The sequence below is a fragment of the Equus przewalskii genome, chromosome 11, assembly GCF_037783145.1.
Source record: "Equus przewalskii isolate Varuska chromosome 11, EquPr2, whole genome shotgun sequence".
NCBI classification, from domain to species: Eukaryota; Metazoa; Chordata; class Mammalia; order Perissodactyla; family Equidae; genus Equus; species Equus przewalskii.
The window spans coordinates 29907018-29922381 of NC_091841.1; the positions used below are offsets into that span (position 1 = coordinate 29907018).

General features: G+C 60.8%; 1 protein-coding gene across 1 annotated transcript; it reads left to right on the top strand.

The window, feature by feature from the left end:
- The first annotated feature begins 1599 nt into the window (after positions 1–1599).
- CCND1 (cyclin D1) lies at positions 1600–14649 on the top strand. The gene is made up of 5 exons (XM_070564370.1): positions 1600–2301; positions 3882–4097; positions 4671–4830; positions 8577–8725; positions 11367–14649. Exons 1-5 carry the CDS (start codon positions 2104–2106, stop codon positions 11529–11531), a joined length of 888 nt encoding a protein of 295 aa, XP_070420471.1. The 5' UTR covers positions 1600–2103; the 3' UTR covers positions 11532–14649.
- Positions 14650–15364: the final 715 nt, after the last annotated feature.

A 15364-nucleotide genomic window follows, 5' to 3' on the forward strand; every position in this document is an offset into this window, starting at 1 on the left:
TTATGCCCCGCTGCCCCTCGCTGTCGCCCGCCCGCCTCGGGCCAGGCCAGGGCGCACGCGGGGCTCGGGCCCCCTCGCCCCCCGGGACAGGAGCCGCCAGGCGATAGCGCGCGGCCCCATAAATCATCGGGGCGGCCGCCCGGTCGGGATTTTATGAATGAAAAAGCCGCCCGGCCGCCCTCGTGCGCGGGCTGATGCTCCGAGGCTCCGCCGTGCCCCCGGCCAACGCGAGAGTGGGTGCCCGGGGAGGGGGACACGGCGGTGGGCGCTCCCTGCTCGGGCCACCCACCGCTTCCGAGGCATGAGCCGGGGGTAATTACCCTCCCGGACCCGGAATATTAGTAACCCTAATTCCCGGCGGGGGAGGGGGCGCGGGAACAATCGGCCCCGAAAGGGCGGAGAGTCTTATCTTGCTGCGTGCGCCCTTGCGAAGGGGAGGGGGCCCTTTTATCCGTTTTCTTTGCGTCTTCACTGTTAGGAGATACGGTAGTTTGATGACACAAAACTATATTCAGAGGGAAGTAAATGAACAGTTTGCTTAATTTGGGGCAGATAGTGTAAAAACTGTAAAAAAAAAAAAAAAGAACTTGAAGACTGGGTAAAATGTGTTTTTATTAAAAAAAAAGCCCCAAAGAGACAATCTTTAATTAAAAAAAAAAACCTTTATGTGTTCTTTTGTATGTCATTGAAGTTTGCGATACTATTGGGGACCCTCTTATAAAACCACGAACATATATACATTTTGTTAAAAATCATCAGATCAATACACCCATTTCTTTAACTTAATAATTGTTCTAATTTTTGCCAGCTCCTGCCGTCCCCTTCAAGCTCATGAATGCAGCCCCAGGGCATATACCAAAGGTGATGAGATGTCCACACCCCTAATAAAACCAATTAAGAAGCTTCCGGTGGTCTTCTCCCTGGCAGAGAGGCGACTAATATTTCCAGCGATTTAACTTATTCTTTAATTTTAAAAGGAGACAGGACAGAGACCACTGTTTTGCAGTCATGCATTCGGTGGTGTTTTTCCAGCTGTTAAATTGGCGGGACGTGGTGGGGGGGGGGGTGATTTGGAGACCCCCCGCAAGAATGGACTGGCTAAGGTGGGAGAACAGCCCGCAGAACCCCCCGGCGAGGAAGACAGGATGAAGGAAATGCTGGCCACCATCTTGGGCTGCTGCTGGAATTTTCGGGCATTTATTTTATTTTATTTTATTTTATTTTTTGAGCGAGCGCATGCTAGGTTGAAATCCCTTTAAACGTTTAGGGTTCCCCCCTGGGCATTTGCAACGACCCCCCGTGCGCCGGAATGAAGGCTCCGCGAGGAGTGTGGGATGTGCCCCGCGTCCCTGAATGTTAATGGTTCCTGAAATTTACACGTGTTAATGAAAATGAAAGAAGATGTAAAGGCTGAGATTCCTGGGCGGCCTCTCCGCCCGTGGGTGCCCTCGTGGCATTGTCGGAAATGCGCCCATTCTCCCGGCTCGGATATAGGGTGTCGCCGAACCCCAGAGTCCCCCCTCCATGCGGTCTCCCCCATCTTGCGTGTGGCCTGCCCGCCCTCCTAGTCGTGCCCCTCTGCAGACGCACCTCCACCCCACTCCCAAAATCCCAGGGGACCCAGTCGGGGAGGACGGGGCCCCCCCTGCACCCCTGTTCCCCAGCGGGGAGACAAGCAGCCTTGGGGCGATTTGCATTTCTATGAAAACCGGGCTTCGGGGGCAACTCCGCCGCGGGGCAGGCGCGGCGCCTCCGGGATGCCTTTTGGGCTCTGCCCCTCGCCGCTCCCCGCGCTCGGCGCCCGCGCCCCCTCCCCCTGCTCCCGCCCCCGCCCCCCCACCCCCGCTCCCATTCTCTGCCCGGCTTTGATCTCTGCTTAACAACAGTAACGTCACACGGACTACAGGGGAGTTTTGTTGGAAGTTGCAAAGTTCTGGAGCCTCCAGAGGGCTGTCGGCGCAGTAGCAGCGAGCAGCAGCGGCCGCGCGCTCCGGCGAGGGGCAGAAGAGCTCGAGGGAGCGCGGGGCAGCAGCAGCTAGAGCCGAGCCCAGACCGAGCCCCGGGCCCACCGCCGCCCCAAGGCCACCCAGCAGAGCCCCAGCCATGGCACACCAGCTTCTGTGCTGCGAGGTGGAGACCATCCGCCGGGCATACCCCGATGCCAACCTCCTCAACGACCGGGTGCTGCGGGCCATGCTCAAGGCGGAGGAGACCTGCGCGCCCTCGGTGTCCTACTTCAAGTGTGTGCAGAAGGAGATCCTCCCGTCCATGAGGAAGATCGTGGCCACCTGGATGCTGGAGGTGCGGGCCTTCGGGCGGTTCTCTTAAGACTTTCCTGCAACTTGTTGCTTAAACCCACATTTCTTTGCCACTCATCTCCCTCCCTTCTCTCCCGCCCCAACTTTGAGGTTTGCCGGGCTGTTGCTAGGAATCGTATTTTCAAAATACATAGATATCGTGGGTATTTTTTGAACGACGATGGGGGGGGCATTAGAAATTTTCTTTCCTGGGGGGGGCGGGGAGCGGTCGGGGAGGGGTCCCTTCGGGGAAAGCCAGTGCCAGGGGCACCCCATTTGGCTCGAGGGTACGGGCCAGCAGGCTGGGCGCCCCTTAGAGCCCCCTCTGGGGCCGCCACCGCGCAGCCCCCGCCTGCGCGCGATCCCCGCTGTGCCTTCTCTCCCGGCCGCGCGGCCGCTGAGCCGCCAGCTCCAGGGGGAGGGGGCATAGATTTGATTTTTAAATTAATATCCATGGACACGTATGCAAGGGCCGCTCGTGCCAGTATTATGCGCCATCTTTGTTCTTTTATTGCAAAGCAAAAGTGTTTATTAATAATTGGGGGCAGGGTGGGGGTGGGGAGCGGCCGGCGAGGCGCTGGGGCCGCCGCGAGGGGCCGTGCGGCCGCCGGGAGCCGGCGGGAGGGGCGCGGGGCCGGAGCGCGGACAGTTTTGGGGGGACCCCGCTCGGGAAGTGGGGCCCCTTTGTTCAAGCAGCGAGTCCCGGGGCGCCCTGCACCGCCAGCCTGGGCCAGAGAGCACGCCGGGCTGCAAGGTCGCGTGGCCCCCAAGACGCTAGGGATTGACCCTTGTCTGCAGGGGTCTCCACTTGGGGGACCTGTGTGGAGCGAGCCGGGGGCCAGGGTCACGTTTTCAGGCTTTCAGTGGGTGCCTGGGGGCCCCGCAAGTATTTTAAAATAATTTTTCAAAGTGCGGCGTGGTGCCCTTGCGAGAGAGAAGCGGCGCCCGCGCCCAAGGGGAGGGGGGGGCCCCGAGTTTGAATTCCTGGGGCTCTTCCCGGAGCCTGCAACGAGTTCCAGACCCCCGGACTGGGTAAAGGGCCGTCCGAGGGTCATTTTCATGGGTTTTTTATGTGCCCAGATAATTTTTTTATATTTTTAAATATTTTTTGAAAAGATGACGTCTGGGGAAATGCGGCGCGGCGGCCTGGGACGCCACCTTTGTGTCTCGCAGCGCAGGGAGCGCGGCGCCCGGCCCCGCGGTCTGCCCCGCGGCCCCACACCCCGTATCTTGCCGACTCCTGGCCAGGCGGGCCCCGGAGCCCCCACGCGGGCCGGGGTCCCGGGGTGGGCAGCCCGCGCGCGGCGCACACAGCCCAGCCGTGCCCGCTCCCGCCCCCGCCGTGCCAGCCTCGCGGGGACTTTCCCTTTCAGTTTCGGGGTGGGTGGGTATTGGGGACATGCGAAGGAGGGGGCGCGTCCCCGGAAGCGTCTGCAGCCCCCTGCCCCGACCCTCGGCGCGCTCGGGGACCCCGCGGCCCGGGGCGCGCGCGAGGTGGGGGGGGCGCAGGGTCGCTGCCGGAGGGGGCCCGGCGCGCGCGCGCGCGCGGCGGCGGCGGCGGTCACGGCCCCGGTGCCCCCGCAGGTCTGCGAGGAGCAGAAGTGCGAGGAGGAAGTCTTCCCGCTGGCCATGAACTACCTGGACCGCTTCCTGTCGCTGGAGCCCGTGAAAAAGAGCCGCCTGCAGCTGCTGGGGGCCACCTGCATGTTCGTGGCCTCGAAGATGAAGGAGACCATCCCCCTGACGGCCGAGAAGTTGTGCATTTACACGGACAACTCCATCCGGCCCGACGAGCTGCTGGTAACTGCGGGACCCCCGATGCCCCAGCAGCCGCGGGACCCCCCGACGCCCCACGAGCCGCGGGACCCCGGGGGTGGGGGAGGTGCAGAGGTAGGGGGACCCGGCCGGCTGCTGACAGACCCCGATCCCTGAGTGCGGGTGGCCACCCTGCCTGGGGCCCCCTGGAGACGGCGGTGGGACCCCCAGCGCCCCCGGTCCCCATTGCCCCACCTCGCACTGTCGCTCGGACTCCCACCGCGTCTGCGCCCGGGACGCGGCTGAAAAGTGGGCGGCGCGCGTCCTCTAGCGGCGGCGGCGCGGTACCGACCCTGCAGTGCGTTCCGGGCGTGGGAGGTCTTTTTTTTTTTTCTGTCTCCACTTGGGAACAGTCGGGGCTTAACTTGTGAGCAGGAGCGTTTTCCAACAGCATCTTCTCTTTTTTCCACCTGGGATTGCGTGCTGTCCCCCACTTCTAGAACCCGACATCCGCCGTCCCTTCTCTCCAGGCCCCTGTGCCACTCTCCCCCCACCCTACCCCCGCCTCCAGGAGCCGCCCTGCGCGCCTCTTTACGCTTGTCCACCCCATATCCGCAGCAAATGGAGCTGCTCCTGGTGAACAAGCTCAAGTGGAACCTGGCGGCCATGACCCCGCACGATTTCATCGAGCACTTCCTCTCCAAAATGCCGGTGGCCGAGGACAACAAGCAGGTCATCCGCAAGCACGCTCAGACCTTCGTCGCCCTCTGTGCCACAGGTAGGGCGGCTCGTGCGCTGCCCCGGCTTCCCTGGGTGCCCCCCCGCCCCCACGGAACTTCCTGTCCTCTGCTTCGGTTTCCCCATCTGAGCAGATGCTCCCCGGGCCCCTTCTGCCCTCCGAAGCGCTCCTCTTTCCCGGTTCTGCTGGGCCCAGGGCTGGGTCTGTTTGTGCTAGATGGAGGGGTGGGCGGCCGGCCAGGCTGGGGCCAGTCTGTGCCACCCGGCCTGCCTCTCCTCTGCCCCGCCCCCCGCAGCCCTTCCCCGCGTCCTGGAGGAGCCTGAGCTGCGGGCGCCCCCTGCTGGCCTCTCCACGCTGGCCGCTTGCTGGGGCGCCCACGGGGCCGGGGAGGTCGGCGCGGGGCCTGCACCACGTGCTCCGGGGCGGCCGGAGCCTGCGCGCGGGGGCGGCAGAGGAGCTCGGCAGCCCGGGGGCCCCGCCGGGGGCGCCGTCCGCGCAGCTCAGCCGAGTCCTGGGAGGGGCTGTGGAGCAGCCTCGGGTTGGGCTGCTGTGGTTGGCAGCAGGGGGCCAGCCCTCCCTCCCCTGAGCACGCTTCTGGCTGGTCCCTAGAGGTCCCTCCCTGGCTCTGCCTTGGCCCCAAGCCTCGGGGCAGCCGGCCTCTCAGAACGCAGTGCACGCGGGGACACACAGACACACACAGCCCAACCATGTTGCACGGCCCCCCTCCCCCCAGCCCTGCCCCTGACCCACTGTGACCTCTTCTTTCCTTTCCCCTGATCACATGAGCTGGGCCCAGGCGAACGGGAGACCCTGACCAGGGCTCCATGCCCCCATCCCACCCAAATGTGCTATGGGCCGCCTCCACCCCTGGACAGGCGTCAGCTGTTACATCTGTTTGGGGCTCACCCTGGATGACCTGAGGGCCACATTGCCTCAAAGGGGGAGATCGATGTCTTTCCCCCCGTCCCCACCAGGGGCAGAGCCCCCTGACCTGGCATCTTACTGCACCCTCCTGAGGCCCGGGCGCTCTGGCGGCTGGCATTTCTGGGTGAGGCGAGAGCCAAGAAGATTTGCTGGCCTGCCTACCCTCCTCCGGGTCCTTCCGAGCGTGCCGTGGAGGGCAGATGCAGATGCAGGACATCGTTGGGCTGGATGGATCTGAGGGATGGGGGCGCCCTCCCCAGGCGTTTGTGCCCCACAGGGCTGGCCCTCGGTGGGGTGGGGAGCCTCCCGCCACCGTCCCCTCGGCCTCCGGGGGCCATCTCTGTAAGCGGACAGGGAGGCGTTCTCTGTCTGGGGCGCCTCCGAGGAGAGAGGCCTCCAGAGACGTCCAGGCGGCCTTTTATGGAGCTGAAAGTGGTTCAGAGAAACGGCAAAGTTTGCTGGAGATAATGCGAGGAGCCGTTCTCGCACACACTCCCCCAGGACGGCTGGGGCAGCCCGGAGCTCCCCCTCTCCCAGGAACCTTGGGAAGCGGGGTGCCAGCAGTGAGGAGGCGATCCTGGGGCTGGGGCTGCCTGTGGGCTGGGGTGCTGGCTCTCGAGCTGCTGTGGTTGGGGTGCGGGACCACGCCGGGCACAGCAAACCCCCCTGGCTTTTGGGGTGTGGCCCGGGCTCAGATACCTCAGGGCACACCTGCCGGGAAGGTGGAGGGATGGCTGGGGGTGACCCAGCTTCTCACATGCGTGAACTGCAGGGTGGGGCCCCGTGGGGGACAGGCAGGCCAGAGGAGGGGAGCGACCTCCCCCCACGGGTCCTGATCCATGCCTGCACCGTTGGAACATAACTGAGGTTCAGCTGTACCCTTGGTCCCAAGGGGATTTCTCTCGAGATGAGCGTGGCATAATTGCAGCTCAAAACCAGACGTTTTTGAGAGGTAGAGTTGCAGGCGGAAGCCCAGGAAGATGTCTTTGCCCTCCACGTGGTCAGGGGCCCATTTAAGGGGGGCGGGGGGGGGGGGGTGCTGCGCTCTCCCTGAGCCTGCGCGCACGGCACCCACGCCCAGCGCCGGGTCTTGCTTTGCCTTGAGCACGTGTGCGGCCGTGTACACTGGAGCCTTATCCTGTGCTGCAGCGGCCAGGTGGGGGAATTGCCACTGCCGTTTGAAGCTGGCACGTAATTGAGCTTAATGAGTGGGCCTGAGCAGGGGTCAGCAGGGCCACATGGCTCCGATGACCACGCTCGCCTTGGCCCCCTGGGCTCCTTACCAGCAGGCAGCGAATGGGGACAACCCTTGGAGCGTCCACGTGGAAGTCTGGACTGCTCCTTATCTAAACATAAGCCCCCAGCCACACACACACACACGCACACACACAGGCATACACACACTTCAGCGGGGAGACGGGCTTCCGAAGCAGCCTGCCCCGATTGTTCCCTCCCATGTAGACGGGTCTCGAGGGCCAGCCGGTCAGAGCCTGTTGCCGGGCCGCCCGGCTTCTGTGTGCCGGCCTGATTGGCCTCAATGAAAAGCCCTCCATTCATGGCTGTGGGCTCTCAGACGGGGTGGAATGGCTCCCATTTAGAGGGGGACGAGGTGGCGCGCCTCGTTAGGGATTTCTCTTTTGAGCCGTCACAGTGCCCAGAAGCTGGCTTTGTCGCCCCTTCAGGGTGGCTGCCTTTCTTCCCAGCCCCCCTCGACGGCGCCCGCTCCCTTTAACAAGGCCGAAGTTGTTTATTCTCTCAGGATGAAGTCTCCGATGGGCTGTGGGGATGCGCCCCAGCCCCTGGGGCCCCCACTCCCTTTGTGCTCAGTCCCCTCCCATTCAGCTCGCCGGAGCCCCCCTGTTCCTGGGTGCTCAATGGCCCAAGAGGAAGCGACGGGGGCTGACAGATGCCACACTTGGCCCCACAGGCGCCCGGCCCTGGGCTCAGGGGCCTCTGATTAAGATGCTGAAATTTGTGGCCTTCTCCACCCGCAGTTTCTCCTTGGGTGCAACAAAAAGACAGCCTGGGTACCACATTGCCACTTAGATGTCCTTAATCTTATGAGTGTGCGGCAAGCCTGCGGGTATCCCTCAGGAGGAAATGCAGCCGTCCCCCCATCGGGGAGCTCCAGCTGGCCCGCGGTGGGGGCCCGTCCCACCCTCCCGTGCAGTTTTCCTGTAGTTTGGGGACGGAGTGGCCTGCAGACTGGCGGGTGAAGTCATGGAGTCCCGCCACACCCCCGTGGCATGCTTGGAGGAAGATAAGGCGGAGATGAGCATCTGACCACAGGGAGCTCCCGCAGGCCAGTGGGCCGCCCTGGGTTCATCCTCCCATGTGGATGTAGGCGCCTCAAAGAATCTGGGGGGGTTGGCTTTGCCCCTGGGGGCGGCCTGGGCCCCTGTGCAGGTGAGGCCCCGGGCTGGCAGTGCAGGCACTCAGGGCAATGGAGAGGCCGCGTCTCTCCTGCCACCCCGGGGGCTTGCATCATCTTTTATTTCATTTGGTTTTGTGAATAAGCCACACGTTCACAGGGCTCACAAGGCTGAAAGGACAGGAGAGCCGCCTGGGCCCCTCCCCAGCGGCCTCTGCTGTCTCCTCCGGGGGCTGTTTTGGGTTTGCTCTGTGGCTGTTTGTAAGCGAACCCCCAAGCTCCCCGCTGCCGAGCCCCAAGCCCAGCTCCTGCTCTGCCAGTACATGCCCGGGCGATGACAAGGCTGGAGTGACCGGCCCCTCGCAATCCACATACCCAGGCCGGCTGTGCGTTGGACAGGCCCCCCGACAGGTGGCTGGCACTGGGGGGGTGCCTGGATCCTTGACGTGTGCCCCGCTCATGGCCCCTTACCCCTCTCTCTCTGTGGCAGACGTGAAGTTCATTTCCAACCCGCCCTCCATGGTGGCTGCCGGGAGCGTGGTGGCCGCGGTGCAAGGCCTGCACCTGGGGAGCACCAACAGCTTCCTGTCCTACCACCGCCTCACACGGTTCCTCTCCAAAGTGATCAAGTGTGACCCGGTAAGTGATCACGTGTGCCGCTCCCCCACTGGGTACTAGAAGCATCTAGAACCTGGGGGTCTGAAGCTGTAGTTCACTGATGGGAAATGCAGTGGCTGGTGCCAAGACCCCAGAAGGGGACGGGGCTGGGGCCACGGCCATGTGGGGGACCGGAGCAGGTGCCTGCGTTCAGGGGCAAAGGACCTGGTCACAGGCTGACGGTGCCAGCTTCACCCACCTCTCCGGGGCTCTGTGGGAGAAGCACCTCGGAACCTGCTGACTGGCGGGGCGGTCCTCACAGGCTGCTGTCGTCCCCGGGGCTCCCAGGACAGGCAAGGGTCATAAATCCCTCCCGGGGAGCTGTGCAGGAAGAGGGAGGACAAGGCGTCCGGGTCAATGATCCGTGCCCTAATGGGGTGTGGAGCTGGGGCCCAGTCGAGCTTTGTCTGGGGACATTGTGGAGGGCCCATAAATGGCTGCTTTAGAAGGGCTCCTGTGAGGTCTCGGCCGGGACAATGGGCGGCAGAGGCCACCTTGTTTTTTTACGGCCGTCTTTGAGAGGCTCCTGCAGTTAGAACGCAGGCGACTGTGTCTTTCTTCTTAAAAACGCCATTGTTTTACTCCTACTTCTTTTCTTTCCCTAAAGAATTCAGATGACAATTACAAGGGTTTGTGGCATTTGCCAAATTAGACCAGCGGGGTTGGCGGGTCAGCCGTCGGCCCCCGTTGGTGTGTGGTGTGGGAGCGAGTGACCGCCTTGACCCCAGTCCAGATCCGGCTCGGGCTGCCTTGGGGGGCTCCACCCTGGAGCGTCTGGGGGCCCAGTTGGGTGCCACCTCACCGGCAGGGAGGGAGGCTCGGGTGTGAGAGAGGCCCCTGCCTGTCCTCTGCCCATCACCAGTCGCTGGGCTGCCGGGCCTGTTTGTGTGGTTCCCCCGCCCCCAAGAAGGAATCCTTCTCGCCCTGAGACAGGCAGCCCCTGGAGGCGGAGGGGGCCTCCCTTCTGGCTCTCAGTGCGCACGTCATAGGCTCAGGCGGCTGCCGGGGCTGGAGCATCCTCGCCCCGCTGCTGGGGGCCTGGCCAGCCCTAGTTCTGCCTCAGCTAGGAACGCCACAGGCCATTGCAGGGGATCGCTACAGCGCCCCTTATGTGACTAGTGATCATTTTAAGTCGATCTGACACAAAATGCTCACAACTGGTGGGCAGACGCCGGAGAAACCAGCTGATGGTTTGTCTGCTTCCAACCGTAGCAGCAGAGCTCAGGCGCAGAAGACCTGTGGCCCCGGGCCCGGGGTGTGAACCGCGTCTGCTCCTCTCTGGAGCTGGCCTTCAGTCGCCAGTCGGCTTTTCACAGGATGGGACAGGCTGAGTGGGCTGCTGGGAGGAGGAGACGAGGGCGGTGGCAACCGAGGGGAGGCCCTCCCTGCACCCTCTGCTCCACCATGCAGGGGCGAGGAAACCGTCGCCCCTCAGAGTTGCCTGTCAAGAGCGACTACGAGGCGGGGGCACCATGAGGCCTCAGGAGTGGAACTGAGGCTGTGTTAGGTGTTCGGCGTTTGGATGGAAGCCTGAGGTGGCCACACCAGACTTCCTGGGCCTCGGTTTCCTCATCTGTAACCCGGGGCTGTCGGCAGCGCCCCTGCCTTCCTAATCTGCCGTGAGGAATACCGAAAAGGGCACAGAGCTTGGAGCTGTGCAGACCCCGGGGCCTGCTCCTCTCCTTGTGGGCAGAGGATGCCCGACTCCCACCCCACCTGGTTGGCAGTTCACCGGCACCTCTGCCGTGGGCCTTGGGGAGGATGCGGTCTGTCTCCCAGGCTGGACCAGAGTCTAGTTGTAGGAAGGAAGCCCCCTTATGGCATGCGGGGAGCGGAGATGGATGGCTCCCGCACCTGGACCAACCTCTGTATTCAGACCCTGGGGGCCGTGAGGCCATGAAGGCACGAGGCGCCCCTTGGAGCTGCCGGGAGATCTGCTCCCAGTGAGGCCAGGAGATGCCCCGGGCTCCAATCCCTCTTCCCCACTGACCATGCGGGTGGTGGCTGCCGAGGCCACAGCGCCGCCCGGGACGCAGGCCCCATGGAGAGAGGACGGAGGGGGATGAAGAGTCCGGGTCCCCCCGGGCCACCCAACATTCATCCTCAGTCATGCGCAGCCTAACGTTCTTGACACCCATTCATCACGGAAGGCTGGGTTCACCGGAGGGCCGGGGAGCAGAGGTTAAGTCGGAGAGCAGGCTCCTGGATCAAATGGCTGAATTCCCCGAGGGCATCCCTGGGGCCGATGGGACCTGAGGGCCAAGGCCTGAGCCCAGTGGAGGACAGATTCCAGCCAGGGGCCTGGGGCAGGCTGGGGCGGGCACATCTGTCTGCATCCACAGCAGACAGACAGCAGCCCTGTGGCCTGCAAGGCCTTCAGTCCTGAGTGGGGTCACCGCTGCCTGGTTGGTGTGGGGGCAGCCGGTGGCCACACGGGGCCCGAGCCCGTTGATCCTAGGGTTTGGGTCAGCAGCTCCCACAGCGTCTTCCTTCCGCAGGTCGGGGGGAGGCGGCGTTTTCGATGAGCGTGGCTCTTAGAGAAGCCAAGTCCTGGGGTCTGGGGGTGGGCCCCTCACCGTAGGCCCCTTCTGAGGACGTCTGTCTGTCTGTCTGTCTTGCCCAGGACTGCCTGCGGGCCTGCCAGGAGCAGATCGAGGCCCTGCTGGAGTCCAGCCTGCGCCAGGCCCAGCAGCAGAACCTGGACCCCAAGGCCGCGGAGGAGGAGGAGGAGGAGGAGGAGGTGGACCTGGCCTGCACGCCCACCGACGTGCGGGACGTGAACATTTGAGGGCGCCCGCGGCGAGCAGGGGCCGGCCCCAGGTGCTGCCCTGACGGACCGCTCCTCTCCGGACGGTCGAGACCAGGAGGGAAGGCCCCCTTCTCCCTGTGTCAGTTTTCTCCTTTGCTCTTTCTCCCTTCCGTCTCTGACTTAAGCAAAAGAAAAAAAAAAGTACCCGAAAAACTGTCTTTAGAAAAAAAAACAAAAAAACAAAAAAAGGAGAGGGGAAAAAAAAAAAATAGTATTTGCATAACCCTAAGCCGGGAGGGAGGAGGGCTGTGCTATAAAAATAGAGGATTTTGTACCCCATAATCAACTAGTTTTTATATTAACGTGTTTGTGTCTCTGAGTTGTAAGGACAAGCTATTAACACAAGGAACGAGTCTGCAGGGGAGGATCAGATTTAATTCTTTCTGTGTTTAAGACAAAAAAAGCATAAAACCTTTAAAAAAAAATAGAGAAGAAAGTCAACAAAGCATTTTTAAGGTAGAAGAGCGTCTTAGGTAGGAAAACGTATCCTTGTGCTTTTCCGGAGGAGCAAGGCTTTAAGGCGACTCGGCATCCTGTATCTCGCTTCCTCGTGCATGTAGTCACTTTATGTCATTGTGTGTGTTTATTTTATCCCGTAGGTAGGCGTGTAACCTCTCCACCTTGTCCGTGGCTGGCGTAACCTCGGTTAGAGTAGCATAGAGTTCACCATCGAAAACTGCTAAATCCTTTCTGCCTGTGGACCGGCCACGTGCGTGGTTTGTCAGGCGCCGGACGGCCAACCCTCCGGACTCCTGGCGTCTCCGCTCCTGGGAAGGGAAACCGCGGTAGCGACCTAATATATTCTATTTTTGTAATCTTCCTAATTTTGTAGTTGCCTGTTGAGGCGGTGCTTGCTTGGCACCCCACAGACCTGGCGGCCTGCTCCCGTCCAGGTGAAATTCACAGCTCCTTTGGTTGGTTTTCCTTCTCGATATTCTAAAACCATTCCATTTCAAAGCACTTTTGGTCCAGTAGTTCGAGGCACGATCTCTGTTCGGGCTGTGTGTCGGGGCGGGGAGGGGGGGGTTGGGGCGCGGTTTCTCAATGGAATGGTTTGGGAATATTCACGGACTTGTGTTCCGACAGGATGGCAAGGCAAGTGCATGTCACTGTGGTGTTCGCGAAAGGGGCGTGTTCTGAAGGCCAGGGTCCGGTCAGGAGGAGGAAGGAAAGTAGCCCCACTCTGCCAGGAAGATGTGTTTCTTTTTCCGTAGAGAAGTTGAAGTTTGGGACCCTTTGGTGCCAACTGGTGTTTGCAAGTAGGGGCCTTAAAGTAGAGAGCTCGTAGCATAAGGGTTAGGAAGGTTTTTAAACACTAAAGTATATAATTTATAGTTAAGGCTAAAAAGAATATTTATTGCAGAGGATGTTCGTAAGGCCAGTATGATTTATAAAGTAATGCAATCCCCCCCTTGATTTAAACACACACACACACACATACACACACCCCTTTCTGCCTTTTATGTTGCAGGTTTCGTACCGTTTATAAAAGTTAGATCCTTTTCTAGGAAAGGAAAAAAAAAAAAATCCCAAGAAAAAGCCCAAAAATCACGTTGATTTGGCTGATTCGGCCTGTCGGGCGTTTTCCCAGCGTGGTCCGATCTAAGGGCCCTGGGAGTTAACCCAGAAAATTAGGGGCCTTGAAATGAGTTCAGTTCCCCAGAGTTTCTTATGCCCTGCCCTCTCCTTTGAAGAAAATTTTAGCCACCGATAGACACTTTGCACATCTTGGCTACGTTCCTTTTTGCAATTGTGATGTGGGGAGTGTTGAAGGGGAGGATGTGAGGGAGGAGGTGCGGAGGGGAGGGGAGGCGGCGGGACCAGGCGAGGGGACAGGCTGCGGCTCCGCTTTCTGATGCGCGGCCACCGATGACTTCCCGGCACGGTTTGGAAACAGACTGACATCGCTTCTCTCTGTCTCTTTCATATTGTGTTGCTGCTATTGGAGGATCAGTTATTGTTTTTTTACAATGTCATATACTGCCATGTTCTCATTTTAATTTTCTCATAGAAAAATGTATGACAGATGCCTCTCTTTTTTTTTTTTTTTTTGGTAGTTTTTTTTTTTTTTTTTATGTGATCAGTTTTGACTAAATGTGATTACTGCTCTATTCCAAAAAGGTTCTTGTTTCACAATACCTCATGCTTCACTTAGCCATGTGTGGACCCGGTAGTCAGGCTCTGTCTGACCTGTGGCCTCCTGCTTCGGCAAACAGACACGCGGACGAGATCCCAAAACCGGCCTGGTGGGGATGGGCTGCCGGGGCCTTCCCGCAGCCCCCCTGGCGTCTCTGGGGACCAGGCCGTGTCCGTCTCCTTTGCCCTGCGCCTGTTATGCTGGACTCCCCACCTGTCCTGGGACTTACCATCATAGTAGTTTTTACCGCTATATCGTTCTTTGCGTGTAGCTATGAAAGTTGCATTATAATAATTATTATTATTATTGTAACAAGTATGTCTTGACGTGCCACCGTGGTGCTGTGCTGTGGGACTCGGTCATTCAGGGATGACTGAAGTAGCTTCTGAATTCGTTCGAGTTTCTGGTGCGTTGATTCTGTTCTGTGTGCTCGTGTTCTCTTCTGTTCATTACAGCCTCATGCTCATTTCGAGACTTCAGATCTCAATGAAGCTAGCGGTGCTGTGCGCCCAGGAGCCGCCTCGCACGCTGACGAACCAAAAGGATTTGTGCCATGTGCGGCCCGGCGCCAGCGGGGGCAGCCCCTGTGCCGAGGCCACTGCAGGCCCAGGACCCGCCCCGCCCTGCAGGAGCACTGCTTCCGCTTACCTCAACCATTCCGGCTGCGGCATCTGTGTGTCTGAACCAAACAGGGGTCCTTGAGGGTCGGTCTGTCCTAGTGGGGGGGTGGACATTGTGTGCTGAAAGGCCAAAGGCCGGTGACAGGTCCGGGAGCACAGCGGAGTCTGTCCTGTGACCAGCAAGTCTGTGAGGGTCTCTGGTGGGCGGGCACTTGGGGTCTGTGTGTGTTTCTGGTTGCACGCCGCGGCATTTCCCAGCACAGACATGTAACCGGCACGTTTCCAGCAGAAGACAAAAGACAAACGTGAAAAGTCTAGAAATAAAATTGGTAAAACCCTGGTGCCTGCCTGCTTGTTTTGTGGGGCGGGTAGGGAGCCAGGGGCGTGGGGCCTGGAGCTGAGGGATGGGGCCCAAGCTGCTGTGCCTGGGCTGGGGGTGGCAGGCAGGCAGGGGGTCCCGCCTGGGCACCGCTGACGGGCAGGGCCGGATCCTCCTCTGTCATGGGGGTCTGTCCTGGACACTGTGGGTGTGAAGCTGCATCCCGGGCCTCTAATCACCCAATGATGGGACCATCCCCAGTGGTGACAACCAGAAATGTCTCCTAACATTGCCAAACAGCCGCTGGGGATGAGGAGGAGTACGTGACACTCTCCCAGCCGGGAGGAAATCCAGACCAGGGGGACATGCGGTGGGTGGGACCCTGAGGAAAGTCTGGGGATGCCTTTGCAGGTGGCTCCAGCCACCGAGGACAGCAGCTTCTGGCCCCAGCAATGTGACGGCACCTGCTTGTCAGAGCTGCCTTCCAGCCCACGTTCTGCCAGCTCACCCTCCCACGTTATTTGCAGACGGAAAGAAAGCAAGCCGGCATTCGGGAACCCTCTTCTGGTGCAAACCGCTGTTTGCTCTGGGTGAATCATGGTCCTGAGGCACCCCAGGCTCGGGGAGAGCAAAGCGAGTGCTTGGGCCATGGGGCAGGGGCCTATTGCGTGGACCTGGCGACTTGGGAGGCCTAGTGGACACCTGGGACGTCTCTCTCTGGGCTTCAGCAACACAT

Bases quoted from the DNA above. Each gene is read 5' to 3' on its own strand.
- CCND1 (XM_070564370.1), top strand. From the start codon at position 2,104: ATGGCACACCAGCTTCTGTGCTGCGAGGTGGAGACCATCCGCCGGGCA. The intron at 2,302-3,881 runs GTGCGGGCCTTC...GTGCCCCCGCAG, and splicing joins TGGCCACCTGGATGCTGGAG to GTCTGCGAGGAGCAGAAGTG. The intron at 4,831-8,576 runs GTAGGGCGGCTC...TCTCTGTGGCAG, and splicing joins CGTCGCCCTCTGTGCCACAG to ACGTGAAGTTCATTTCCAAC.